Source organism: Prunus avium, chromosome 1 (genome assembly GCF_965620075.1).
Source record: "Prunus avium chromosome 1, drPruAviu1.hap1.1, whole genome shotgun sequence".
In the NCBI taxonomy this organism is placed as follows: domain Eukaryota; kingdom Viridiplantae; phylum Streptophyta; class Magnoliopsida; order Rosales; family Rosaceae; genus Prunus; species Prunus avium.
The window spans coordinates 49,547,401-49,574,215 of NC_142284.1; the positions used below are offsets into that span (position 1 = coordinate 49,547,401).

The window sequence follows — 26,815 nt, forward strand, 5'->3', positions numbered from 1 at the left end:
ATGATGGCAGCGATGAGGAGGCAGCAGAGGATGGTGGGCATGTTGGGCGGCGAGGGTGATGGTTTGGTTGGCTAAGTCGGACTAGGGGGAAGGCTGGGAAGATAGAGATGTAGAGATATTTTGTTATTTTTCTTTTGATTTTTGATTTTTAACTTTCAGTAATTTTTTTTATCTTTTTATTTTTTTCCAGCCTTTGTTTTTGAACCGAAATACCCCTCCACAGCTAACAGAAGTTACTTTATTTTGACAGAAAACCGCAAAGAAAAAATTAATTAAATTAAAATAACAGGACTAAAGTAGTAAAAATAACAAATTATAAGGATGTCTAATGCGCGTTAATTAATTTAAGGCCAAAAATAACTTTTTGCCTTAAATTAACTTTTTGGCCTTAAATTAATTAACGCGCCTTGTACAGAAAGAGAGAGAAACAGAGGAGAAATTGTTGTCGAAGAGGATTCGGGGAGAGTCCGAGGAAACCTCCTTCTCCTTACCTACCAAAGGAGGAGAACGGGCACTTACGGAAAAATATCACATCACATCACATGTTTGCTAAAACACAAACTGAGGTGCCTGTTCTTCTCTCCTTTACTCTGACCCAATCCATTTAATTCCTGGTAGGTTTCCAATAACGTCTTCGCTTCCTCTTTCTCCATTTTCCATTTCAAAGCCGCCCATAAATTTGATTGCTTTCATAACGAAGGCTGTGGCCAACTGGGCATCGATTGAAGATTTGATTTACTGGGTTTGTTTTGGTTTAAGGGGTTTCGATTGTTTGGACTCTGGGGTTGATTTTCTTTGTCGATATATAGGACATCGAGAAACCTTTGATGGGTATATATGATTTATGATATTCTTTGATAATATCGGTTCAGTTTTTGGATTCGTGGGTGTTGATGGGTTTGTGATTGATCCTTGGAAGCATCGACTGTTATAATTGAAGGGTTTTTTTGAGCATTTGGTGGTGGGTTTGCTCAGTCGGCTGTATATCTTTGAATGTATCATATTATTACTGAAGAGGAGGATCGGCTTGTGAGCGTACCCGACTCTTTTCTGGGTGTTCTCAGGCCAATTTACCTGCCAATTGAGCAAAAGGCCTTTTCTTTTTGTTTTCCAAGAGATAGATGGGATAAGGAGTTCTTCAAGCTGCAGGGAGGATAATAAATAAATAAATAAATTTGTCGAAATTACAAAGTTTTGGGCTTTGGTAGTGCTTTTGTTTGGAGAAATTTGAGATGGGTTCTACACAAAGGTCTACTTTGTCAACAAATGTGGCAGACTTGGTTGATGCTTCACAATCGACCCGCCAAGAGGTCTCATACATTGATAGTATGCCTGTTTATGTTAGGGAGTTGATTGCCGGAGGCGCTGCTGGAGGATTTGCTAAGAGTTCTGTTGCACCACTGGAACGGACCAAAATACTCTTGCAGGTGAGGCTTCTATTAAGCTCCATGTTTGTTGATGCAAATTATTTCAGTAGATGGTGAATGGTTGTTTAAGGAATTTTATCATCTTGAATGATTCCACTTGGATATATTGCTCTTCTCATTTTTGTCATGCTAGTTATCTTTTTGTTATATGCTTTCCCCACTCTGCTCGCTCTTTCTCTCAATGTTTCTGTTTGTGTCTGTATTTGCATGTATGCATGGAAATTTATAGACAAGAACAGAGTTCCGTTCTCTCGGAGTGTGTCAATCTTTGAAGAAGTTGTTTAAGCATGAAGGTGTTCGAGGATTCTACAAGTAAGGGACATGAGCAATGAACTTTGTATATTTTTTATAACATTCTGTTTCCGTTGCTGAAAGGCTTATTCTTGATCTTCTTGTCTGTGTTTCAGAGGAAATGGAGCTAGTGTTGTTCGAATTGTTCCTTATGCAGCTTTGCATTACATGACGTATGAGCAGTACAGGTGTTGGATCTTGAATAATTATTCTGCTTTAGGATCGGGGCCTCATATTGATCTTTTAGCTGGTGCAGCAGCTGGAGGGACAGCAGTTTTATGCACTTACCCCTTGGACCTAGCTCGCACCAAACTTGCTTATCAGGTCAGTGTCTTGTTTTTATTTTATTAGAATTCTCTATCATTTATGCAAAAGTTATAAGTAGGATACAGAGTGAAGAAGTGCATTTAGCATACAGAGTGAAGAAGTTCATATTGACAGTTTCATTATCATTAGTTTTTTCTTCTGTCATCGACTTTTGAATTGCTTATCTGAGAGCCCATCCTATAATAGTTCAGCATGAAGAGACAATTTAGCCGTGTCCAGCTTTAGAGGAATTTGATATGGGATTTGATGGCTCTTTTCTTCTTTGAAATTGATTTTTGTAATAGTTAATTGATCATCATTAATCTCTTTTGGGTTGAATTTTAACAATCATATGGTTTTACAGGTTGTTAATACCAGAGGAAACTTCAAGTATGGCATGAAAGGTGCCCAGTCTCAAATTGTTTATAAGGGCATAAGGGATGTGCTTTCAAGTGTTTACAGGGAGGGGGGCTTTCGTGGGCTTTATCGAGGTGTAGGTATGTATTTGCTTGCCTAATTTTAATGTGGCAGGACCCTTTGTCACCACATTCATTGTGTTCTTGAAAGGCTGCCATTATCATTTTATTGATAAGCAACATTGGCAAAGAACATTATGTTTTTAACTGAGGCTCGTATTTCAAAAACCCATGTATCTCATAGCTGATAGTTCTGTTAAAACTTGTACTGATTTGAAGTGCCTTCTGTCCTTATGTGATGCCATATTATGGACAAGGTAATATTAATTTGGAGCTTCCTTTGCTTGATCAGGCCCAACACTCGCTGGAATCCTCCCTTATGCTGGTTTAAAGTTTTACATATATGAGAAACTTAAAACGCATGTTCCTGAAGAATATGAAAAGTCCATTGTGACACGCCTTTCCTGTGGAGCTTTGGCCGGGTTATTTGGGCAAACTCTCACATACCCCTTGGATGTTGTTAGGAGGCAAATGCAGGTATTGCTTCGTCAACATTTGAGAAGTTTAACTCTGTTTTCTCTTTTCTGCTCTTTAAATGTTAGATGTTTGCTTGGAATTAAAATTTGTTGAAATAAAAAGCACATGACACTTTAGGTGAGAAATAGTTAGGGAGTTTTGAGGGAATGGAATGAAAAGGAACGCAGGAAATGAGTCAAGCTAATGCATTTTGCGTGGTGGATGAGTAGATAAAATTGATGTTCAAGCTTTGGTTTTGGCTTGAAACAAGTGGAAGATTAGGATACTGTTTTTTTTTTGTTTTTTTTGGTACGTACTGTAATATGAACTTGATACTTTGGAATTGTAGTTTGGATTTTCACATTAGTTGTGGGATATTACAGGTTGAGAATCTGCAGCCTTCAGGTCAAGGTGGTGTTAGGTACAAGAACACATTGGTGGGTCTTACATATATTGTTCGTAATCAAGGATGGAAAAAGTTGTTTTCGGGCCTAAGTGTTAACTATATCAAGGTGATTTCTTATTCTCTATGGCTATACGGATTTAAGAATTTTGGGGCTTGTTTTTCTTGCTACTAAGAATTTTACTGCTGTTCTCAGATCGTTCCCTCTGTGGCAATCGGTTTCACTGCATACGACACGATGAAGGCTTGGCTCCACATTCCGCCCCATCAGAAGTCCAGTCAATGACTGCCCTCCATAATCAGAGATTCAGATTGTGTAAACATACGAACTCCCATCGAAGCGATAGCATCTGATGCTAATAAAAATATTGTCTCTCTCTCAATTACAATTTACAAGAAATTTATGCGTACGCTACTCCCTTTAACAATGATGTATTTCTTGTGCAAATGGTCCCTTGACAATCAATTATTCAAACTATAATGAATTCTGGAAAGTGACTCCTCCATTATTGGGATGTTGGCCAGGCAGTCTAAATTTACCACAAAACCTTCACTAAACAAATAACAAGAAAGAACTTAAAAGCAGCCTCCAATTTCTGGGATATTTTTTTGAAATTAATATCACAGAAATTGGAGACTGCTTTCAAGTTCTGTGATATTAATAGTTGTTAAGAACTTTACTATTGTTACCCTAATGCAAATGGGCATATAAATTTACGTAGATTATTGCTGAGCTCTGCCAACAAACAAAAAATATAGAAATTAATTAATTTTAGAAAGATTGAAAGGTCAATGAGTGGAGCTCCAGTTTCTAGAGCTATGGCAAGAGGCTTGTAGCTCAAGTCAAGTGATTAAGAGCATTTACCATAGCAGTCGAGGTACTAGGTTCGATTCTCCTTCCTCCAATATCACTTGTATTATAAATAAATAAATAAATAAGCTATAGAATATCAACCATGCTATCAATCATACAACCCCACCTTTAATCTCTCTTTAACTTCCTAGAAACTCTGTGGGACCAACTTTGATTTTTCAAGCAAATGTATGTAGCCTTGATAAAAAGGACAAAAAAAAGTAATTAAATTATATTTGTGTAGACTAGTATAATACCATACTATTGTCACTCAAATGCAAATGGGCAAAATTTTTGTGTGTAGATTAATACCCAGAAGATTGAATTGATTTAAGAAAGACTTCAAAAGACACGGGTCAAACTAGTTGCTTCTTCATTCCTTCTCTTTAACTTTCCTTGAAGCTCCCCACGACCAACTTTGATTTTTCAAGCAAATGTATGCAGCCTTGATCAAAATAGGATTTATTTATAAATTAAAAAAACCATATAAATACTATGCCGCCAGTGTTCTGCCAGTGTATATAAGGAGAGGCACTAGTCTTTAGATACGTGTGATTGTGTACACACTGTCTTGTCTTCAACCTTAAATTAGTTGACTTGACAGATAAAGAGAGAGCAAGAGGAGAGCTTCTGAAGGTCTTCTGGTTTTTTGCATTTGCATGTAAGATATAAAGCTGAATCTTGAGCATATTCTTTTTATACTACATTAATTAACATCTAATTACCTCATTTAATGTGGGTTGAAGTAGTTTGTATATGTTGTTAATTTAAGTGTGTTTCCATGATATTAGTTCCTTGGATTAATTCATTTGCATGTCAGAATAAGATAGATCTTAATCTTGAGCATTCTCTGAGTGTTCATGATGCTTGATGGGTCTGAAGTGAAAAAATGAATATAGAAAGGTTGAATAAGCTTCAAAATTTGGGTATACACAGAACCAAAACTTGAAGCATCTGATCATACATTTGAAAATTCAGATTCAACCTCTTCAATGGGTACAAATCGTGAAACACTGTCGAAAAAGCCACCCGCTGTTTCAATTCCTAAATCAACCCCATTATTTTCTCCAAGACCGGTTAGTGAGCTTGAACCTGCAGCAACTAAACTTCAGAGAGTGTATAAAGCTTACAGGACTAGGCGTAAGCTTGCAGATTGTGCTGTTGTGGTTGAGGAACTATGGTTTGTACCTTAAAACAATGCCAGACTTTTGTTACTCTTTTGTTGCTTGGAGTAAAATTAACCACCCTTCTCTAATTTATTTGTATTTGTTCCCTTAATTGTTTTAGGGAGAAGGCCTTAGTCTTTGCAGCTCTGAAACGAAGCTCGGTGTCCTTCTTCAACATTGAGGAACATGAAACTGCTGTGTCACGGTGGGAACGGGCTAGGACAAGGGCTGCCAAGGTACTTTTGTGATATTACATGAATCATATTTCTAATTAAGATGTGTTTTATGGAACTCCAAATCCAATCCAAATTAATTAACAGCAAAAGTTTTTTGCGTCTGTAGTTAGGGAAGGGTTGGTGCAAGGATGAGAAGGCTCAGATGCTAGCTCCACAGTACCTTCTCGAAGCTGTGAGTCTATGACTATGTTACTTTGCACTTCTAAATTTCTAGTCCAATTCTGTTTAGCTTTCTTTCCTGATCTTTTTGCTTTTGTTAGTTTTTCATCCAAAGGCTGAAAGTGAAAGTTCATTTTGCTGTAAACACAAGCCTACAGATCAATCCAAAGCTATATAGGCAAAAAAACAAACATTCTAAAAGCAGTTCATGCATTTATTTAAAGTTGGAAATTCATTGCTCAATCTTTTCTCAGATTGATCCACGCCATCGGTTCGGACTCAATTTGCAACTCTATTATGATGTCTGGTCTGAATGCACGACTATCCAACCTTTCTTCTACTGGTGAGTGTATGTTTGTGTGCCTGAGGAAAAACCTTGTTCCATGATTAGACAGTTATATATATAAGATTAATTAGCTTTTTATTTCTTCTATTACCACTAATAACCTCTTTTCCTCCCCTGGAACTTAAGGTTGGATGTTGGTGATGGTAAAGAAATAAACCTCAAGGATTGCCCAAGAAGTGTTCTAACCCGTCAGTGCATCAAATATCTTGGACCAGTAAGGACACTACTCCCCTAATTAATCATACTTAACAAACTAATTAATCAAAGTAAGTAGGCCTCATGTTTTCTCATTTTCTGTTGCAGAAAGAGAGGGAGTCATATCAAGTGATTGTGGAAAATGGAAAGCTCATGCACAGGCAAACTGGGAAGCTTGTTCACACAGTTGAACTTGGGTCTAAGTGGATTTTTGTGCTGAGCACATCAAGGGCTTTGTATGTTGGGCAAGAAACAAAAGGTGTTTTCCAGCACTCAAGTTTTCTATCTGGAGGTGCTGCAAGTGCAGCTGGAAGATTAGTTGCCCACAATGGGGTTCTTGAGGTGCATTATATTTCTGAAATACTACTGGTTTTTAATTGTTGTGCAATAGATGATGACAAAGAATCATTCATTGATCCAACTGATCATCAACATGAGAGTATGGGGTCCACATCCAATGCAACCAATAGAGAAGCCCCTGTATATGACTTGTCCAAGCGTTTGTCTTGCAAGTGGTCTACTGAGAGTGGTCCACGTATTGAGTGCAGAGCTAGGATTGCGAACACTGGAACAAGTCAACTTGTCACCAAATATCAAACTGGGCTGCCATGGAAGTAGTAGTCCAAATCCAATCCCTTCACCACGACCAAGCCCAAGAATCAAGCTCACACCTAGGCTTGCCTATATGGGACTCCCTAGGCCAAGGAATACCTGATGATCCCACCCCCAAGACCCCCCCTTTTTATTTTTTATAACAAGATGTATATTCTAAATTGTATTAATATACGGGGATGAGATTTGCCCTAGACTTAGCACGTCTGTCTTTTCATCCTTTCTTTTTATTTTTCTACTTTTGTCTCACGAAAAATTTACAAAGATCTAGCAAGTCATATTGTATAACTTTTAGTTGAAAAATAAAATAAAATAGGATAAGTATAGAATTAATCATATCCGAGCACAAAAGCAAACCATCACAAATTCGTCATTTCCCTCGTTATTTTATTCTTCAAATCCCCACGCATCTGCAATTATGTGCATGGTTTTCAACCTCTCTGCATTTTCTACAGTGAACAGCTACGCGGACAAGGCTTGTCTCCTTCCTTCCACTGAGGACAAGGCCATTTTGCCTTTTGTTAAAGGGAACTGTTATCAGTGTCCCATCCAGTCAACCAACTAATCTATAATCCATGACCAGGCCAGGACTAGCTTGGTTGAAAAATGCATGTTTTTGTGTCACACGTTTAAGTTAAGAATATCTCGCATTTATGTTTCCTGAAATATCTCAGTCTGTTTCAAGCAAATTTCTATCTCTGGTGTGGTGGCATGCCATTGCCAATCACTTGCATGGGGGGTAATTAAGGCGTTTGCTGTCACTGTCCTGGGTCCAATTTTGTACTGACGGATATATTCAAGACTCTATTCTCATGGACCACAAGAGCAAGGTGTGCCAACCATATTGTGTACTAATAATAAGTATATTTTCATCAACGGCGTCTAGCTCAACAGAGAAGAGCCCTTAATTTAGGTTTGAATTCCATGACACCTTAATAATGCGTGTTTGAGAAACCCTTAATAATGCGTGTTTGAGAAACCCTTACCTTTTGTAGTTTAGAGAGTATTCCACGCAGATGCACACAAAAATTGAAGTTATGGCACGAGCTACTTTTTTAAAGACTGGTGGTTGAGTGCGAAAGAAACGCCACAAAATTCATATCCGGACTATCCAGCAGAGGGCGAGCTAATCCAAGTCCTTTTCGTTTTCTTTCTGTAAACTTGTGTGGTGGACAGAGATGACACCTTCATGCCAAACAGGCTGATTTTAATTGTTGGTCTTGCAAGTTGATCAATTAATGCCTTAAAAGACTTCAAGTAGAATTTTTTTTGCTTTTTTTCTTCTTTTGGCAGAAAGCTAGTAGATGGAAATTTGGAGGGCCTTGTTTTGTTCCTGTGGATCGAACTAACCATAGTTTATGTACATTAAGCTAGGATTGAAAATGACCCCTCCATTATTGGGGATGTTGACCATGCAGTCTAAATTTTACAACAAAAAATTTCCCCCAACGAAACAAAATAGAAAAGCAAGATAAACTTAATTAAGCAGCCTCTAGTTTCTGTCATAGATTAACACAAACCGGTAATTACAGTTTGAATAAGTCGGTTCGGCCGAATTGATGCTCACCCTAACTCCGATGCAAATGTCATATAAGTGTATGCAGATTATGCTAACCCACATTTGTTAGTATTATTGCTGAGCTCTGCCGACAAAAAAAAATTGATTTAAGAAAGAATACAAAAGTCAACTAGTCAAGCTCCACGAGTTTAAGTTTTAACAACCCAAAAAATGCCTAATAATCTGGTCTGAAAATTTACAGTTTCTTCCAGTCTAAAAGCAGGGCCAGTAAACTTCTTCAATCTTTCTCTTTAACTTCCTTGAACCTCCATGTTTGATTTTTCAAACAACTACAGCCACTGGTGAGAGTGTATATAAAGAGAGGAACTAGTCAGCCAATATGTGTGATTTTGTACACTGTCTTCAGAGTCTTCAAACTCTCAAGACTTATATAGCAGTTGGTTGACTTGAGAGAAACAGAGAAACAGTCATGGTGAGGTCCATTAGCTTTGAAAGAAAACAAGAGGAGGTAGACTTGGGAACGTGTAGAGAAGAATCAGAAACTCAGAACAGGTCTTTTGGGTCTGATAAAGTGAGTATGCAGAGGTCAATAAGCTTCAAAAATTGGGAATTCACAGAGCCAAAACTTGAAGCATCTGATCAAACATTTGAGAAATCTGGTTCAACCTCTTTAGTGGGAAGAAATTGTGAAAAGTTGCAGATAAACAAACCTACAATTGTGCTTCCTCAACAAATGGTATATTTTTCTCCAAAGCCAGTTAGCGAGCTTGATGCTGCAGCAACCAAGCTGCAGAAAGTGTACAAGAGTTACAGGACCAGGCGTAACCTTGCAGATTGTGCTGTTGTGGTTGAGGAACTATGGTTTGTTTGTACCTCAAAACTATGTCAGATTTTGTTACCCTTTTGTTGCTTGCTTGCTTGGCGTTCAATTTATCCTTTGTTTCTTGTGTTTGTTCAATTTCTGTAGGTGGCAGGCCTTAGACTTTGCAGCTCTGAAACGAAGCTCTGTGTCCTTTTACAACACTGAGAAACATGAGAGCGCCGAGTCACGGTGGGCACGGGCTAGGACAAGGGCTGCCAAGGTGCTTTGATAATATGAAAATTATATTACTGATGAGATGTGTTTTATGGATAATTAATTCCAAATTAACAGCAAAAAGAAAAACTTAATATGTGTTTGTAGGTAGGGAAGGGTTTGTGCAAGGATGAGAAGGCTCAGAAACTTGCTCTGCAGCACTGGCTTGAAGCTGTGAGTTTATGAACTTGTAATTCAGGCATTTTTGTCACATAAGTACCATGATTAATCATTGCTAAAAAAATTATCTTTTTTGAACAGATTGATCCACGCCATCGGTATGGACACAATTTGCAATTCTACCATGATGTCTGGTCTGAATGCAGGAGCATCCAACCTTTCTTCTACTGGTAAATAATTCAGAGACTTAGAGTTTTTATATAAGATCTTATTAGCTTGGCTCATTCTTCTGTTACCTATCAATAAGTAACAATAATATCGTATTAACTTTTTACTTCTCCCATGGAACTTCAGGTTGGATGTTGGTGATGGTAAAGACACAAACCTCAAGAAGTGCCCAAGAACTGTTTTACAACGTCAGTGCATCAAATATCTTGGACCGGTAACTACCTTTAATTATAGTTTGCCACGTGAAATTGCATGCATCCGCACACATACTTAATCACAAATTAAAGCATTTACTGATGTTGCAGAAAGAGAGGGATGCATATGAAGTGATTGTGGAGAATGGAAAGCTGGTCCACAAGCCAACTGGGATACCTGTTGAAACAGTTGAAGGGTCGAAGTGGATTTTTGTGCTGAGCACATCAAGAGCTTTATATGTTGGGCAGAAAAGAAAGGGCTCTTTCCAGCACTCAAGTTTTCTATCTGGAGGGGCTACAACAGCAGCTGGAAGATTGGTTGCCCACAATGGTGTTCTTGAGGTACACTATAGTATATATCATGCATATTATATTAGTGTTTTTTTTTTAAATATTTCTTTTGTAATTAAATATTTAAGCTAATTAAATCCGCTTAATTCTCTTTTGCTTCTTCAGGCTATATGGCCTTACAGTGGCCACTATCTCCCAACTGAGGACAATTTCAAGGAGTTCATCAGCTTCCTGGAGGAACACCATGTAGACCTAATCAATGTCAAGGTAATTAGCAATTAATTACATTAAACTAATTCTGTGCACAAGGAGATCAAAATAGCTAATTCTTTTTCTGTTTACAGATGTGTGCAACAGATGATGACAAAGCATCCTACAAAGCTCCTTATGATGATTTGTCTAAGACAGAATTGAATGGACCTATAACCAATGACCCAAATCCAATCAAACACCAACATGAGAGCATGGGGTCCAATGCAGCAGCACCAGCCTTTGACCTGTCGAGGCCTTTGTCTTGCAATTGGACCAGTGGGCTTGGTCCACGCATTGGCTGTGTACGGGACTATCCTGCAAACCTACAATTTATGGCACTTGAACAAGTCAACCTTTCACCAAGGGTCTCACTGGGCCACCATGGAAGTTGTGCTCCAATCCCTTCACCTAGACCAAGCCCAAAAATCCGGGTCTCTCCTAGGCTTGCCTACATGGGTCTTCCTAGCCCAAGGGTACCTGTTCCCACTGCCAATTAGACATGTGGCCTTCTCAACGACGATAAGCTGGGTACTTTTTCTTTCTTCTTTTGGCTTAAAAGGGGTAAATCAAAGAGACTGTAATGGCAGGCTCCTACAACCATGGGTGATAAGTGATAATGAGAGGGTCCTTAATAGTTAATCAGTTTCTGAATTATTATTAGATGGTTGGATCGAATCCCTCAATGTAGCCGGGTAAAATGCTCAAGAGTCTAGAAGGGCCAAATTTGTTTATTCTTTTTTTTTATAAATTTGTAAGTTGTGAATATGCTCTTCGAATTCATTGCGTTATGAATGAAGTGAAAACAGTTCTCTCAGTTCTCTTTCTCTGAGTTTTATTCAGTGCAAGCAAGCCATCATTGAATGACAGTAGAAGTGCTAGCATTACTTGCATAGTAAAAGACAAAGCATTAGGTAGTATATGATCATAAATGAATCAGTGAATTCATTCCAAAAACAGATAAAAGAAGGAATTACTTACCAACCAAACTAAATAGAAAAACAGAAAAGAAGGAATCCAATGTAAAATTTCTTTTGAATAACAGGAAAGAAAAGTCCTTTTTCTGAAAGTTGATTAATTTAATGATAGAATTGGAAAAGAAATTGGAAATTTGAAATCTTGGTAGGAAAGGAAGCACAGTCGGAGAGACAAGATTGTTGAACCTCGATGTCAACGACTGACAAAAGAAAAACATAAATGGTCTGGTTGGTATTTGGTAACCTCGAAATCGAAATAATCAAATAACAAAAATGTGCACTTTTCTCCAAACAAATGCTTCTTTTTCACGAATGCTCCCCCATCAGTCTTCAGACTTCTTCGCATTCAAAAAACAGTTGAGCAGAGCAGAGCAGTAATAATAATTAGTCTATTAAGCATCTCTGGCTCTTAGATCTTTTTTATTGACTGTCATTAACGATGCTAGCATCAGCGGCATCTTTTTTATTGACTGTCATTAACGATGCTAGCATCAGCGGCTGGCGCATATGTGTTACTGAATGTCATTATTATATTGGACAACTGCATGATAACAAATGATTGACTCGAAATTGTACCACGATGGTATCCTTAGTATAAGTAAGATTTTCTCCATACATAGATCAGTGATACATGCACACCCAATGGTAAAACGACTCTTTGAAGTCATTTTCAAATGATGAATTTTTAGTTAGTTTCCAAAATGTTAGCTATGTCGCATGTGAATTGAGTTCGTACTCTTTTGTTGTATGAGAATCAATTTGACACTTCCCTTCCCCAACATTATATTTTGGGCAGACATCAGATTTAAAAAAAAAAAACTGGGTGGCAAACATCAGATTCATTTGGGAGACATCAGTGCAAGTCTTGTTAGTATTTTGCTGGATCCTTTTTGGGTGCTATTTGATGAATAATTCAGCACCATGTAGGCCCACATCCACGTGGCTCATTTCCATTGGCGAAAGGTGGTCCTCAATGGATGAGGAATTAAAAAACACAATAATAATCTGAGTGCGGTGGAGGACTACTCTCCAATCAAATCCAGGAGATCTTTTGTCGGTTTCTTTTTTGGCACTTTTAGTAACTTTTAGTAACTTTTAGTAACTTTTAGTAACTTTTAATGTACTGACAAAACGGGCTCGTGCCGTCGTGGCCTTCGATCATTTTTCCCCAAAAAAAGTAGTGGCCCTAGTGGGGTGCAATTTCGTAATTTCTTCACAACGCAAGGGCAAAGACCTGCACGCCTTCAAAGAATCGAGCGCGTTTTTTACTTCCCACATTTGTCCCTTGTTATTTGAATTTCAAACATCGAACGGCTCTATTTTGTCTTTAGACCAAAAACAGCGCAAACACAACCCACTAATCCCACAAAACAAAGCAACACACCACGTCCCTCGCTTTCTTCGAACTCTGTTTTCTGCAAAAGCTCTGAACTTTGTAATAACTGTGCAAGTTTCATACAAAATCAAGCGGCTGTTTTTGCTTGGTCTGCTCAAGCAGAAGTTTTTTTTTTTACACAAATGGGTGCTTCAGGAAAATGGGTCAAAGCTTTTATAGGCCTCAAAAAACCAGACAAAGACGACCATGTAAAGCTTCAATCTTCACAGTAGTTACAAGTTGAACTTTTTTCAACTTTGTTAGTCTAATTTTTTTTTCTGGGTTTAATTTTGTAGGACAAGGTGAGTGGGAAGAGCAAGAAGTGGAAGCTATGGAGGAATTCTTCAGGGGATTTCGGGTCTTCATGGAAGGGTTTCAAAGGAAATCACAGAGCAGCTTCTGAGGGCTCAGATTCACCAAGGGGGACTGATGCATATAATGCTGCAGTGGCCACAGTGGTTCGAGCTCCTCCTAAAGATTTCAGGGTTGTGAGGCAAGAATGGGCTGCTATCCGGATCCAAACTGCTTTCAGAGGCTTCTTGGTAAAAATAGCTTCTTTTTTTTCTCTTTCATTTTTGTTTCTTGGGTCGATGTATGTGCATAACTTTATTGGCAGCATGCTTTTGAAATCTAAAACCTATAGGCGGCCATAGATCTTAATGTCTGGTTTTTTTAGCAATCTTCTTGTTGATGTAAGAAAGTTCTCAAAGCCTCGATGCATAACTTGGTTTGTTACGTTTAGTGTACTTTTGTTCTGTTAAGTTTTAAGGGGCATCCACACCTGTTTGATAAAATACCCAATTGCGCATTGAGCTTAATGTTAATGATTTGGCTGCTGTTGACGAAAGTTTGAAGCTTTTTTCTGGTTAAACTGCTATGCAGGCAAGAAGGGCTTTGAAGGCCTTGAAAGGAATAGTGAGGCTTCAAGCTCTGGTTCGGGGTCGACAAGTGAGGAAGCAGGCTGCTGTAACACTGAGGTGCATGCAAGCTCTTGTTCGAGTTCAGGCCCGTGTAAGAGCTCGTCGGGTGCGAATGTCCATAGAGGGCCAAGCTGTGCAGAACATGATCAATGAACGGCGCACCCAAGCTGATCTGCTTAAAGAAGCTGAGGTACCCTCAAACTCTAAAGTTTTGAGCTTTCATCTAAAATGTCACGGAAGAAATCTTTTGGGTTGGCTTTCGGCTCACCCTTTAACAAGTGAAAAATGGAAATGCAGGAAGGATGGTGTGATAGCAAGGGAACAATAGAAGATGTTAAAGCAAAGATACAAATGAGGCAAGAGGGGGCCTTCAAGAGGGAGAGAGCAATTGCTTACGCTCTTGCTCAGAAGGTAATAAAATACAAAAGTCTCTTAATTTGAGTACTTATTTTTCACATGACTGGTATAAAAAATAAAAATAAATAAAAAAATTGAATTTCTTCTCTTTGTCTTCTCAGCAATGGAAATCAACCCCAGATTCAAATTCTCGCACCAGGTCCTCAGTGTACTCTCTCAATAAGAATAATGAATTTGACAAGAATAGCTGGGGATGGAGTTGGTTAGAGCGTTGGATGTCAGCCAAGCCATGGGAGACTAGGCTGATGGAACAGTCCCAAAATGACCCCTCTGAGATCACACCACCTCCAAAGAATTGTGCAGACCCTTTTGTGAGCAAACATTCAAAATCTTCAGAACCATACTCAGTCAAAGTCAGAAGGAACAATGTCACCACTAGGATTTCTGCAAAGCCTCCCCACATTGGGCAAGGTACCCGCTCGTCTTCGAGCCCAAGTTCAGAATTTCGGTATGATGAGAGCTCTGCTTCATCTTCACTCTGCACATCCACAACACCGGTTTCGGGGAACACCGGATTGGCTTCGGATAGAACAGATGACAGCAGTAACTGTAGGGTACCAAGTTACATGAACCTGACTGAGTCAACTAAGGCAAAACAGAAAGCAAGCAGTTACCAATCTCAGAGAATTCAAAGGCAGTCCATGGATGAGTTTCAGTTTCTCAAGAGGTCTGGGGCTTTCTCTAATGGGGATTCTAAAAGTAGTGCTGGTTCTGAGCCATCTTCAGTCAACTTCTCCAAACCACTTTGCATGCCAAGCCGGTTGGATAAGAACTCCCTGAAACTAAGGTGAAAGGGGAGGACTTGGTGTAATATGATCGACCAGCTTGATTAAGTTCGTTTGCTTGAGAAGATCAACATCTTGTTGTTCCCTGTTCCCTGTTATTGAGAATGTGTGTAATTTAATGCGAGATCCTGCTAGAATAGTGTTTCTGTACCAAGAAAATTTGAGTCCTTGATTTGAGGCTTCATTTGTAAAATAGTTCGTTTATGATTATGGAATCGAATCTCTTATTCCTACTTATTTCCAATGAGATCAATCATTGATTTGATCAGTAACTATGATCAATTAAATTAACCCATCACTGAAATTTTGGCTTCAAATTAAGTATTAACTTTAAATCAATTCTAAAATTTGGTGTAATCAGACAACTTCCATAGCGTGCTTTTGTAATCTGAAACCCGCATGTCCATACAGGGCGGTTAAGAGCTCGTCAGTTGCGAATGTCCATACAGGGTTAAACTGTGGAGGCTGATCTCTTAAAAGAAGCTGAGGTACCTCGAACTCTAAAATTTATTTGCTTTCCTTGAAGTGCCAAAAACGAAAATGCAGGAAGGTGGAGGTGGGGGTGGTTGTGTGTGATTGATAAACAGAGCACTAAAAGAAATGACCAAAGTAGCACACAGAGCAGCACACGGGAGCATACAAATACACATATGCAAAGAACAAATCACAATAGAATGACACCTCAGCTAGGGTCCAGAAGAATAGGAGAAAATGGCTAGTAGTACTAAGCACCACTCACCTACACTTATCATCGTCTCCATCCTTTTTGTAACGAAATTTATTCTAGGTCTTTCATTATAGATAAGCTGTATATATGAATACCACTGTACACAGAATATCAAGGGAATACAAATACGAATTCTTTCTTAAAGCCTAAATCTTCTCTCTTCCTTTCTTTTCTCCTTAATTTTTCAGTGATAGCAGGGAATAATAGAAGGTGGTAAAGCAAAGACTCATATGAGGCAAGCAAAGAAGAAATATCCTTGCAATGGCATCATGTGCGCTTTATGACTCTAAGCTTGATACCATACTTGAACTTTAGAACAATGCCAAACTCAAGTTCCAGAGGTATCTCCATATTGGGAGTGTGGCGGAATACATATTTCCGGTATAAATGAATCAACGAGAGCTTTATTTCTTGCAGGGAAAATTTCTGACCAATGCATGATCGAGGTCCGAGGCCAAAGGGTATAAAAGCATAAGGATGCCTTTGTTTTTCTTCTTTGCAGCTTGGATCAAACCTCTCTGGCTTAAACTTGTGTGGCTCTGGGAAGTTCTTTGGATCTTTTGCTAAAACTCCGAGCGCTAACCACACCCATGTCCCCTGCTCAACAAAAAATAAATAATCCCATAAGGTATAAAAAACCATTTCCAGTCCACAGAGGAAAAGTATTTGTACATAGAAATGTTCTTGATTTGTGTAAGTAGAAAAATACCTTCGGTAGAAGATAACCTCCTATTTCGACTTGTCTAGATGTTTCTCTTGCAACTAATGGGGAAACCATGTAAAACCTCATTGCCTCTTTGATAACCTGCATGCAAAATTTCAAACAACCAATAAATAAATCAAACTCCATTGCAGATAGGTCTTCTTCCCTTACATGGGAAAATATGGTTTCCACAGTAAGTAAGAGCAAATAAATAGAGGTAATTGGTTAGCCCTTGCAGTTTCAGAGTTTCTAAAAAAAATGTCAACATTTTACATTCAGAAGACTTGCCTGATCAATATAAGGAAATTTGTGTTGAAGATCATGAGCAGTTGGCATCTCAGCAGATGGACCAAATCCATCAATCTCTGCCAGCAACTTCTTCTCAACTTCTGGGTGGGCAGCAACCAAGTAAACAACAGAAGACAATGTAAATGATGTGGTGGCCGACCCAGCAAGGAGATGCTCATAAGCAAGTGCACTGATGTAGTCTGGGGTGAAGAAATTCTTTGAAACTGTCTCTGCCTCTCTTGCATTCAGTATGAGAGACAAGAAATTCTTTGAATCTCGGCCGCCATTGTCTTTCATTCTCTTTTCAACAATCTGATCAAGCCGGCTAGTCAATTTCTGGTTGTTACGTTCAATTTTCCTGTCCATAGTGCCAGGGATTCTCTTCAAAATCTGCCAAAAGGGCGCCTGGAGTATGGGGACAAGTAGTCCCAGTATGATTGATAAGGAACCAGAAAAGTCCAGCTTAAGCTGTGTTGTGGAATATATGTGTTGGTTTATAAAGTCTGAGACTTCATCATTGGTAATGTCTTGGCCACCAATCTGCTTGTTGATTGAATCAGTGATGGATTGTGGTTTAGAAAGGCCAAAGTTGACACCAAAGGCAGCTTGTCCTATCACATCAGTGGCCAATCTGAGGGAGATGTTGGAAAAGGTAACTTCTTCTTCTTCTTTGGAGCAGTCATCAAGTTTTTGAGTTGCAGATTCAATGTATGACTGCATGGTGGGCACAAGGCTGGCTAGGTGTGATGGCTGATACACCGATAAGATCGTGTTTCGCATCGTCCACCACCTTGCATCCCTGCATGATGCTCAAATTCCACCAGATCAGTCAATGAACTCAACAACTTTAACTCATATATTCTACACTCCTTTACAATAATGACGAAACACAACAAATACCTGGTTAAAAACAGACCCTTCTGATGAAGAGGGGAAGCGGCAAGGGGAGACGGAATGCTTCTGTTTTTTATGTCTTTGAATTTCTTAATTCCAACTTCTCTACAAAGCTCTGCATCTGCTACAATTATTAGTGGTTGTCTGCCCATATGAAACCTGCCAGGACATGTAAAACCAAAAACTTAAGTGATGAGTGACATGCGGAGGACTAACCTTAACTTAACATATTCTTCAACATTAAAGTTATATGACTGAAATATAAGAGCATCCCTCTATTTCTTAGCTAAAATTTAGTTAAAAATATAATAAAGCTATTTTAGGAGCTCTTTAAAAAACTTCAACTCCAACCATACTCCTTAATTTGGAGAGTCATAAATGCTATAACTCTTTTTTTATTGGTCCATCTCTATTAAAAAATAAAATAAAAAATAGTTAGCATTAAATAAAGGTTTGAAATACTCATTAAATAAGGCAGCATTAAATTATAGGGAGCCACTAGAAGTACTTTCTCTCTCCTCAGATTTAGGAGCTCCTAGAGAACTCCCTATTTTAGGAGGTGGATAGAGAGCATGGTTGGAGTTGCATTTTTACAATTCCTCCCTAAAATTTGTCTAAGGAGGTGGTTTAAGGAGCCCATTGCGGATGCTCTAACACCCCGTTCCAACCATAATTAAAGAAGGAGATTTAAAATAATAATAATAATGAAAAGGCAAAAGAGTAACTTTTGCACAATCTACAGTCCACATCAAGCTCTGTAGCCATCAAAACATATACTTACTAAAAGTTACTAACCTGAAAATAGGGCCATACTGTTTGGCAAGAACTGAGAATACATCCGGACCATGCTTTGCCAGCAAGGGAATGTGCCCTATCAGAGGGATAGCTGGTGGGCCTGGTACCCTTCTCACCCCCCAGTAGGGCTTATAAAAGTAGCCCAAAACTACTCCTGCTAGCATTGCCAACAAAGTAAAGATGGTTGACACCAGACAAGCATCGGAAAGCATTAACAATTCCATTTCCATGCTACCTATCAATTTCTCCAGGTCTATTTCAATAGGACTCTAAATTCTGATTCGTCACTGCTCCGATGTTTGGTTTAATAATAGGCTAAAAATGGAATACTTGGAGGTCTCACTACTCGCTAAAACCAATCTTGATGAGCCGTAAATAGGTTGTTTTTTTTCTTTCTTCTTTCACTAAAACTCATTTGTCTTTATAGATTGGTTTCGGGGAGCACCGGATTGGCTTCGGATAGAACAGATGACAGAAGTAACTGTAGGGTACCAAGTTACATGAACCTGACTGAGTCAACTAAGGCAAAGCAGCAAGCAGTTACCAGTCTCAGAGAATTCAAAGGCAGTCCATGGATGAGTTTCAGTTTCTCTAGAGGTCTGGGGCTTTCTCTAATCGTAAAGTAGTGCTGGCTCTGAGCAATCTTCAGTAAACTTCTCCAAACCACTTTGCATGCCAAGCCGGTTGGATAAGAACTCCCTGAAACTAAGGTGAAAGGGGAGGACTTGGTGTAATAAGATCGACCAACTTGATTAAGTTCATTTTGCTCGAGAAGATCAACAGCTTGTTGTTCCCTTTATTGAAAGTGTGGGTTATTTAATGTGAGTTGGTTTATGATTATGGATTTGAATATCTCTTATTTCTACTTATTTCCAATGAGATCAATCATTGATTTGATGACTAGTGTTAACGGGTGAAATTAGACCAACGAATTATGGCATAATCACACATATATATATATAATACAAGTGCTTTGAGTGGTTCATCATAATTGGGTTATATCCATTATATTTTAATAATTTTATAGCTTTGTATTTGTCTTTGAATATAAAGACTTTACATTGTACATGATAGAGGCTTCAAGTCTTGGTAGAAGAGAAAGAGAGAGCTTTGGAGATATTTTGAGAGTTTCTGAGCCATGGCAGCCGGTCCTTGTGCTTGGAGGTGAACTCTTGCTTATATAGATAGAGGAGGGCATGGGTCTCCCTTGTTTGGTAGGATTATTCATGTGGGAGAGTATGGGATTACTTAAGGGATGTGATCATGGAAAATGACTTTCTTGTAATGGGGATAGCACTTTTTGCTCTCCCCAGCCAATGACACAATGACAAGTGAGATAACTTTTCCACGTGTCATTGTATCCCCGTTACAAGTAAGTTTTTCTAGTGATGATGAGTAGGTGAGGTCAACATGGTATCAACAACTAGCTTTCCTCTCTTGGATGTTACAGATCACTAGCTATGATCAATTAAATTAACCCACAATTGAAACTTTGGCTTCAATTCATGATTAATTTCGAAGACATTACGACAAAGATGTTTGCATAGAATTTCACTGAAATTTTAAAACTTTAAAAAACAAGAACAAGCCAAACCAAAACACATACCAAATCTGAAAACCTCTTTGCTTCCAGGGGATTTCCCATGAAACCACCCCTTCAGCTAATAAATCGGGCATCTCTCCCCCTGTTATGTTGTGGAGAGTTTTTCCTCCCAAATTTTGTTGGGTTTTGTCTGCTTCTTGCGTTTGCAAGGTTTTGTCTCATCCCTAGTTTTCTAGGGGTTGCTTACCAGCCTTTTGGGGTTGGTTTTTGGAAGATCCTGTTAGATATGTTGCGTTTGTTGGACGTGGAGCTACTGGATTGGTTGGATCAACAATCAATGGTGCTTGGGGATCAAGTGGGGATTTGGAGATGTTGTGATGTTTTTTGAAATGTCCTAGTGGAAGATGTGCAGTTATGCCCTCCACTTTGAGGTGTTTCTTGTCCCCCAAGTTGTTTGATAGGTTGTTATCGGCCTTGATCTTCTTGAAGCACTAATTGTTAGAGGCTTATGAGTCGTCCTCATCTGTATCTCCAAGTGAGATGGGCTTCAAGTTGTATATTTTGTTCTCTCAATCTTGCAACGTTTGTGCCTATTTGTTCATGCATGTTCTCTAGAGTTTATGTATTGTAAGAACCTCCATTTGGGGTTGTGTTCTTCATGTCTATTTTTTGGGTATGTGCCATGTTTATCAATGAATCCTATTGTTTTGCGAAAAACAAAAACAAACAAATCGGTTCAGTTCGGCTGATTTGATCGGTTTTCCGGTTTGATTGCCCAACCTAGTTACTAACCAATCATGAATAAGGAATTCTTCTATTTGATCAAAGAGTTTGGAATTAAGCTAGAGAGACAGCGCAACCCCTAACCAATCATGTACAATCAACTGGACATTTGTGATCATGGAATTCAAAATTGCTTCCCACTTATTATTGGAACGTGAGCATCAATCTAAAAGAAATTGGAAATGCGTTCAAAGTATAAGATCCTTTAAATCATTAAAACAAAGACTTTTCTTGTATGTTCAATGTGGAGTCTCAACCTGTCTCTTCACGACTGAGGTCACTCAAACCAAAAAGTAAACACATGGAGTGTGACGTTGGGCGCTACACGTGAAAACCAATGGTTTGGGCAAATACCTGGGGTTCGGTTGTGGTTGTGGTATGATACTCTCACCACTTACTGCCAATGAGATCGATCGATCATGGCTTTCTTCCACTAGAGGCATCTATCTATCACCACTAGTAATTACAAAAACCATAACTGATAATTTGACTTGGAATTTCTCATCGATTTCAAAAACATTACACTGAAGAAGATGCCAATCTCCAATTGTCTTGTTAAGCACGATGAGTTTTCTTGTCAAAGACTTTGACTGGAACAAAGCAGAAAGCGGGATACAAGGCCGATGCCACAACCAAACAAACAGCACAAAGGAAACACAGAACTCAAAGCATCTTCAACTAACCCCTCTACTTATTTTAATTTCGTATGTCATTCTCCGTTGTCGTTACATAAATGATGAGTGATGAAATCATGACGTTCATATTTTTGTCAATTTGCTCAATGGAGCTAATTAGTGGTGTTCAGATCCTCTTTTCATGTTTTTCCATGTCCCTCCTTGTCCCTCCATGTCCCTCCAGATCCTCTTAACCTTAACATAACACTGTTAGATTTTAATAAAATTAAAAATAATAAAAACTAATAATTCAAGAAAGTCAAAAGAGACCCAACTGCCACAAAACTCTCACCTACCAACTCATTTATATTTTCTTTGTTTTCTCTTTTTGGTGTGGAAAGGTTTGGTGCTGTGTATTTTTCTCGTGTTATTTTGGGTTGCTTTGGAGCCCAGCCCCAGGGTGGCTGTGAAGCCCGAAAGAGAAAACTACCAACCTAGCCCATGATATAAAACACTCCTGCTGCCTAACGTTTACAAATTAGGCTGCAGAGGAGAGGAGAGGAGAGGAGAGAGAGGAAATGAGCATAATTCTTCAAGCTAAAATTTGGCTTCAAATGTTATGAATGGTGGACTTGGACAAAATTACAGTGAAGATGTTTACGTAAAATTCCAGATAACCAATATTCCGTTGTCTTGTTAAGCATGACGATGATGAGTTCGGAAAAGACTTTGATTTCAAAACAGAGGCAGCAGCCTAAGGCCAGCAGCAAATTAACAACAACAACAACCGCAGAAAGCAAACACAAAAAAGACGCCACAATTATTGCTATTAACAACACGTACGATACGAGGAATGATGAGGGTGCTGCTGTATGTTAAGTAATGTTGTATGACTCAAAACTTTTGAGTTCGCTTCAGGGCTCTAAGCTTGACACCATTCTTGAAATCCAGAATAATCCCGAACTCAAATTCGAGAGGTTTCTCCATGTTAGGAGAGTGCCGGAACACGTACTTGCGGTATAAGTGAATCAGTGCCAGCTTTATTTCTTGCAGGGCAAATTTCTGACCAAGGCATGCCCGAGGCCCGATTCCGAAGGGTAAAAATGCGTAAGGATGCCTTTCTTTCTCTTCTTTGCAGTTTGGATCAAACCTCTCTGGCTTGAACTTGTTCGGCTCTGGGAAGTTTTTTGGATCTTTTGCTATCACTCCCACTCCAAACCACACCCAAGTCCCCTGCTCCTCCTCAAATACAACGTTACAAAACCCCAATCAATAATCCACGCAAGAACCAAAACAATACCTCCGATAGAATTAAGAATTAATGGAACAAAACAATACCTTCGGTAGAACATAACCTCCTATTTCTACTTCACTAGATGTTTCTCTTGCAATTAATGGCGAAACCGGATAAAGCCTCATTGACTCCTTAATAACCTGCGTTATTCAAGTGAATTGATAGCTGATAGGTGATAGGTGGTGGTGTTACAAGCAAAATAAGAGCAAGTGAATTGATTCAAGTTTCAGAAGCTTTACCTGATCAACATAAGGAAACTTGTTTTGCAGATCATGAGCTGTTGGCATCTGATCAGCTGGTCCAAATGCATCCAGCTCTGCAAGCAACTTCTTTTCAACTTCCGGGTATTGAGCAATCAAGTAAACAGTCGTAGACAACGTAAATGCTGTGGTGGCTGACCCGGCAACGAGATGCTCGTAAGTAAGTGCACTAATGTAGTCTGGTGTGAACACCTTCTTCGAAACCTTCTCTGACTCCCTTGCATTCAGTATGAGCGACAAGAAGTCCTTCGAACCTCGGTCACTGTCTTTCATTCTCTTCTCAACAATCTCATCAAGGCGGCCGCTCAGGTTGTCGTTAGTACGTTCAATTTTCCAGTCCATAGTGCCCGGAATTCGCTTCAAGATCTGCCTAAACGGCTCCTGGAGGATGGGGAAAAGTAGACCAAGTATGATTGATAAGGAACCTGTCAAGTCCATCTTAACCTGCGCTACGGAATATACGTATTGGTCGGTAAACTTTGAAACTGCATCATTCTTATTGTCATTGTTCTTGTCCTGGCCGCCTCCGTCAATCTTGTTGACTGAATCACTGTTGGATTGTGGTTTAGAAAGGCCAAAGTTGACACCGAAAGCAGCTTGTGCTATTGTATCAGTGGCCAATGCGAGGGAGATTTTGGAAAAGGTAACATCTTCTTCTTCTTTGGAGGGGTCAATGTTTCGAGTTGCAGTTTCAACGAAGGACTGCATTGTGGGCACAAGGCTAGCCAAGTGTGACGGCTGATACAAAGATACTAGAGTGTTTCGCATCGTGGACCATCTTGCATCCCTGCAGGAGGCTCAAATTCAATTCGGATGATCAGTCAAATAAATAAAAATGTATATATATACATATACAGATACATATATTATAGAAACACAAATATATACCTGGTGAAAAAGAGACCCTTCTGATGAAGAGGGCAAGCTTGTATGGGAGATGGCATGCTTCTGTTTGGAATGTCTTTGAATTTCTTGATGCCAACTTCTCTACAGAGCTCTGCATCTGCTACAATTACTAGTGGCTGTCTACCCATATGAAACCTGCTTGCCAGGATCAGATATGTACAATCAAAATAATCAAATTAGCATATACATATTCAAGTGGCATGACTAAAATGCTAACAGCCTCCACATCTAGCAAGCAACCATGCAGATAGATAGTCCGGAGAAACAGTGTAGACCAAATAATGAATAGCACTTGATCCCTTGAGACCATGAATTTGAAAAGAAAAACCCTTTGGGGCAAAGATTTTGGTTTGAAGCCAAGTGGCAAGGGAAAAAGTGGGGTTTTTTTTTTTTTAGTATAAGAGACAGTCTGAACTACAGGATATAGGGTTTTTCACACACACACATACAACTGATGTCATAGGGGTTTGAACCTCACAACTCTGATTTGCAAGTTAAGATCCTTTTTCATTGAGTTAGACTCTGTTGGCATCAGTTGTTTGTGTTAATTAGTTAGGCAAGATCTTTCACCCTTGTTGTCAAATTTCTTTGAGAAAAGTCAAAAGAAAAACTGGCAAATTTGCATAATCTACCTTAAGGAAAAAGAACAAAAAAAACTTCCCCATCCCCTTTTCACTGCCCCGCTCCCTTTATCTCCCTCCTCTTATCACCTATCAGACATGGAGAGATATAAAGAGAGGGGGTAATGAAATAGGCAAGCCTACAACTAGAAAACATATGAAAAGAAGATGGTTGCAAATGTAAAGTGGCTAAATAGGTACATCACCTGAAAATAGGGCCATACTTTTTGGCAAGAATTTGGAACAGATCAGGACCATACTTGGCCATTAAGGGAAGGTGCCCTACCAAGGGGATAACTGGTGGTCCGGGTACCTTTCTGACCCCCCAGTAGGGCCCATACAAGTAGCCCAAAACTCCAACCAACATCGCCAACACCGTGAAGATGGTCGGTGCTGATACCAGTGACACATTGGTAACAAGTTCCATGCTTATCATTTTCTCAAGGCTCTCTCTCTCCTTCAATCTATTACTATAGAATCGTGCTTCCCAAAAGACCAGAGCTCGGCTTGGTTTAATAGGCTGTTGATGGAATATTTGGGGCTCTCACTACTCACCAAAAGCATCTTCATGCATCGTCGCCATGTATATATGGTTCTTGTCGCCATGTACATTTTTTTATAAAAAAAACACCACGCATTTCAATTTGGTCCTTTTCAATTGTCATCCATAGTTATTTATATTCAAACCAACTCTTGTTTCTCAATTTGTTTCTTCTCAATTGCAATTAAATAAATTATTCTATTCGTGAAAATTGGTGACGGAATCACGGCGTTGATGTTTATGTTAATTTGCCAAAAAAATTACCCGGATGAAGCTAAGCTTATTAGGTTGATACGTAAGCGGCTTGCTTCTCCTTTGTGTTTTCACACTGGCTACTTTCCTTTTTATCTAAGAGTGACATTAAATTACAAACATGAACTTAGTCAAGTTCATTGGAGCCGATAAGCTCGGATTCCCCTTTTTATTATTTAAATTAAATTAAAGTATAATATCATTTGTATAAAAATAAAAAAGAGAGTGACATTAAATTATTCCATTATTATTTTTCTCTGGCATCATTAATTTATGAATTTAAATGTTTAAACTTAATCATGGGTTGCAAGCTTAGCTTTATTTTGGATTGGTAATGGAGCCCAGGCCCAGCCTAGCCCATCAAACCCAACAGAAAAACTGATGACCTACATGAATGAACAGCTTGTCGCCTGCAAATTAAGCATCGAAGAAGAAACAACAACAAAATCTAAACCATTTGACACGCGTATGAATTTAAGTACAAGGAAAGTATTAAGCACACCAGATATGATTAATTATTGTTTATTATTTGCTGGCTCCAACCTAAGTAAGCTTTTGTCTTCTTATCCCAATTATTTGCCTAGATTATTAGATACATAGATGGTAGTTTCTTGCCTTCTCTTTATTTGAGATGCTATGAGCAATCTTGAGATTCCTCTCTCTAATTGTATCTTCACATTTAGAGTATATTGGATATGTGACACTTCATCATGTACTTATATGGTATTGTATGTATATATCGTTTTCTCAGTTATAGTTAAATAAACGGAAATTTGCATAAATATCACTTGAACTTTTAGACATGTGCGCTATTATCACCTAAACTTTTAATTTTTATTTTTAACCACCTGAACTTTGTACAGTATTGTAATCCACCACTTACGTCTAATTCCGTTAAAATTTCCGTTAAGTTTAAGGCTATTTTCGCCAATTTACTATAACTAATAACTAAAAATAATTATAAAAACCAGAATTTTTATTTTTATTTGTTTAAAAAAAAAGTTCTGTCATTACGGGGTAATCCAAGAAAATTTTCAATTGCACCTTGACAATAAAAATATTACATGATGTAACCTCCTAAATGTTTTTCCCAGTTACAGAGTCCTGGAATAAGAAATCAGATAACCCCCGTTGCTTGCTTCTGTGCTAGGTAACCTACAAGCAAAACCGAAAAGTGGACAACTATACCCAATCAACTTCTACAGTGACCAATTCAAACTTACGAATATTTTGATATAATTGCAACTACAACCTCATTTTGTGTTAAATATCATCAGCAATTCCGAGGAACACACAGAACTGTCTTATTAGTTTTTTTTGGGTTTTTGGGTCAAAATTTATCTGATTTGTTATTAAAAAAAAACTGAAAGGTCTTTTAGTTCCACTTACTGGTGAGTAGTTGGTGACAGACTTGACACCTCCAGTTCCACCAAGAGTAGCTTTATGGAGGTTATCCTCAACATACAAGTTCCACCAGGAGTTGCCCTGCCTTATCAGATACATAAAACAGTCACAACAC

General features: G+C 38.7%; 6 protein-coding genes and 1 long non-coding RNA gene across 8 annotated transcripts; 5 read left to right on the top strand and 2 right to left on the bottom strand.

Annotated features, from left to right (window-relative positions):
* Nucleotides 1-385: 385 nt before the first annotated feature.
* Nucleotides 386-3,868, top strand: LOC110764848 (Mitochondrial substrate carrier family protein). The gene is made up of 7 exons (XM_021967890.2): nucleotides 386-1,427; nucleotides 1,657-1,739; nucleotides 1,835-2,042; nucleotides 2,389-2,521; nucleotides 2,793-2,977; nucleotides 3,340-3,468; nucleotides 3,556-3,868. The coding sequence occupies exons 1-7, from the start codon at nucleotides 1,233-1,235 to the stop codon at nucleotides 3,643-3,645; spliced, it is 1,023 nt and encodes a 340-aa protein (XP_021823582.1). The 5' UTR covers nucleotides 386-1,232; the 3' UTR covers nucleotides 3,646-3,868.
* Nucleotides 3,869-4,749: 881 nt separating this feature from the next.
* On the top strand, nucleotides 4,750-7,171 carry LOC110764840 (IQ domain-containing protein IQM1-like). Of its 2 annotated transcripts, XM_021967882.2 has the most exons (7): nucleotides 4,750-4,873; nucleotides 5,191-5,392; nucleotides 5,500-5,614; nucleotides 5,721-5,786; nucleotides 6,028-6,116; nucleotides 6,246-6,333; nucleotides 6,423-7,171. In XM_021967882.2, exons 2-7 carry the CDS (start codon nucleotides 5,205-5,207, stop codon nucleotides 6,930-6,932), a joined length of 1,056 nt encoding a protein of 351 aa, XP_021823574.1. In that variant the 5' UTR covers nucleotides 4,750-4,873; nucleotides 5,191-5,204; the 3' UTR covers nucleotides 6,933-7,171. The 2 variants fall into 2 exon arrangements, with proteins under 2 accessions (XP_021823574.1, XP_088102864.1); XM_088246738.1 differs by lacking the exon at nucleotides 5,191-5,392 and having other exon boundaries at nucleotides 4,761-4,873.
* Nucleotides 7,172-8,699: 1,528 nt separating this feature from the next.
* On the top strand, nucleotides 8,700-11,419 carry LOC110764833 (IQ domain-containing protein IQM1-like). The gene is made up of 8 exons (XM_021967868.2): nucleotides 8,700-9,306; nucleotides 9,413-9,527; nucleotides 9,629-9,694; nucleotides 9,782-9,870; nucleotides 9,995-10,082; nucleotides 10,174-10,404; nucleotides 10,519-10,620; nucleotides 10,698-11,419. The coding sequence occupies exons 1-8, from the start codon at nucleotides 8,915-8,917 to the stop codon at nucleotides 11,100-11,102; spliced, it is 1,488 nt and encodes a 495-aa protein (XP_021823560.1). The 5' UTR covers nucleotides 8,700-8,914; the 3' UTR covers nucleotides 11,103-11,419.
* Nucleotides 11,420-12,901: 1,482 nt separating this feature from the next.
* Nucleotides 12,902-15,329, top strand: IQD6 (IQ-domain 6). Its single transcript, XM_021967648.2, has 5 exons — nucleotides 12,902-13,163; nucleotides 13,251-13,496; nucleotides 13,837-14,064; nucleotides 14,172-14,285; nucleotides 14,393-15,329. The coding sequence occupies exons 1-5, from the start codon at nucleotides 13,098-13,100 to the stop codon at nucleotides 15,080-15,082; spliced, it is 1,344 nt and encodes a 447-aa protein (XP_021823340.1). The 5' UTR covers nucleotides 12,902-13,097; the 3' UTR covers nucleotides 15,083-15,329.
* A 320-nt stretch (nucleotides 15,330-15,649) lies between these two features.
* On the bottom strand, nucleotides 15,650-18,950 carry LOC110764628 (cytochrome P450 711A1-like). The gene is made up of 5 exons (XM_021967638.2): nucleotides 18,484-18,950; nucleotides 17,695-17,847; nucleotides 16,795-17,593; nucleotides 16,513-16,608; nucleotides 15,650-16,400 (listed from the first exon to the last, which is right to left on the bottom strand). Exons 1-5 carry the CDS (start codon nucleotides 18,711-18,713, stop codon nucleotides 16,071-16,073), a joined length of 1,608 nt encoding a protein of 535 aa, XP_021823330.1. The 5' UTR covers nucleotides 18,714-18,950; the 3' UTR covers nucleotides 15,650-16,070.
* Nucleotides 18,656-19,335, top strand: LOC148297954 (uncharacterized). The gene is made up of 2 exons (XR_015833105.1): nucleotides 18,656-18,734; nucleotides 18,911-19,335. It is a non-coding gene; the product is annotated as an uncharacterized LOC148297954 (long non-coding RNA).
* A 2,445-nt stretch (nucleotides 19,336-21,780) lies between these two features.
* Nucleotides 21,781-24,989, bottom strand: LOC110764771 (cytochrome P450 711A1-like). The gene is made up of 5 exons (XM_021967796.2): nucleotides 24,710-24,989; nucleotides 23,866-24,018; nucleotides 22,957-23,764; nucleotides 22,762-22,857; nucleotides 21,781-22,656 (listed from the first exon to the last, which is right to left on the bottom strand). The coding sequence occupies exons 1-5, from the start codon at nucleotides 24,937-24,939 to the stop codon at nucleotides 22,318-22,320; spliced, it is 1,626 nt and encodes a 541-aa protein (XP_021823488.1). The 5' UTR covers nucleotides 24,940-24,989; the 3' UTR covers nucleotides 21,781-22,317.
* Nucleotides 24,990-26,815: the final 1,826 nt, after the last annotated feature.

Excerpts from the sequence above, each read along its gene's own strand:
- LOC110764848 (XM_021967890.2), top strand. The coding sequence starts at position 1,233 with ATGGGTTCTACACAAAGGTCTACTTTGTCAACAAATGTGGCAGACTTG. Across the intron at positions 1,740-1,834 it reads GGTGTTCGAGGATTCTACAA|AGGAAATGGAGCTAGTGTTG; the intron begins GTAAGGGACATG and ends TCTGTGTTTCAG. Across the intron at positions 3,469-3,555 it reads TAAGTGTTAACTATATCAAG|ATCGTTCCCTCTGTGGCAAT; the intron begins GTGATTTCTTAT and ends TGCTGTTCTCAG.
- LOC110764840 (XM_021967882.2), top strand. The coding sequence starts at position 5,205 with ATGGGTACAAATCGTGAAACACTGTCGAAAAAGCCACCCGCTGTTTCA. Across the intron at positions 5,615-5,720 it reads CTAGGACAAGGGCTGCCAAG|TTAGGGAAGGGTTGGTGCAA; the intron begins GTACTTTTGTGA and ends TTGCGTCTGTAG. Across the intron at positions 5,787-6,027 it reads CACAGTACCTTCTCGAAGCT|ATTGATCCACGCCATCGGTT; the intron begins GTGAGTCTATGA and ends ATCTTTTCTCAG.
- LOC110764833 (XM_021967868.2), top strand. The coding sequence starts at position 8,915 with ATGGTGAGGTCCATTAGCTTTGAAAGAAAACAAGAGGAGGTAGACTTG. Across the intron at positions 9,871-9,994 it reads ATCCAACCTTTCTTCTACTG|GTTGGATGTTGGTGATGGTA; the intron begins GTAAATAATTCA and ends ATGGAACTTCAG. Across the intron at positions 10,083-10,173 it reads GCATCAAATATCTTGGACCG|AAAGAGAGGGATGCATATGA; the intron begins GTAACTACCTTT and ends CTGATGTTGCAG.
- IQD6 (XM_021967648.2), top strand. The coding sequence starts at position 13,098 with ATGGGTGCTTCAGGAAAATGGGTCAAAGCTTTTATAGGCCTCAAAAAA. Across the intron at positions 13,164-13,250 it reads AACCAGACAAAGACGACCAT|GACAAGGTGAGTGGGAAGAG; the intron begins GTAAAGCTTCAA and ends TTAATTTTGTAG. Across the intron at positions 14,286-14,392 it reads CTTACGCTCTTGCTCAGAAG|CAATGGAAATCAACCCCAGA; the intron begins GTAATAAAATAC and ends TTGTCTTCTCAG.
- LOC110764628 (XM_021967638.2), bottom strand. The coding sequence starts at position 18,713 with ATGGAAATGGAATTGTTAATGCTTTCCGATGCTTGTCTGGTGTCAACC. Across the intron at positions 17,594-17,694 it reads AAGGGTCTGTTTTTAACCAG|GGATGCAAGGTGGTGGACGA; the intron begins GTATTTGTTGTG and ends AGCATCATGCAG. Across the intron at positions 16,609-16,794 it reads AATTTCCTTATATTGATCAG|GTTATCAAAGAGGCAATGAG; the intron begins GCAAGTCTTCTG and ends TTTTGCATGCAG.
- LOC110764771 (XM_021967796.2), bottom strand. The coding sequence starts at position 24,939 with ATGATAAGCATGGAACTTGTTACCAATGTGTCACTGGTATCAGCACCG. Across the intron at positions 22,858-22,956 it reads AGTTTCCTTATGTTGATCAG|GTTATTAAGGAGTCAATGAG; the intron begins GTAAAGCTTCTG and ends TGAATAACGCAG. Across the intron at positions 22,657-22,761 it reads GAGGTTATGTTCTACCGAAG|GGGACTTGGGTGTGGTTTGG; the intron begins GTATTGTTTTGT and ends GAGGAGGAGCAG.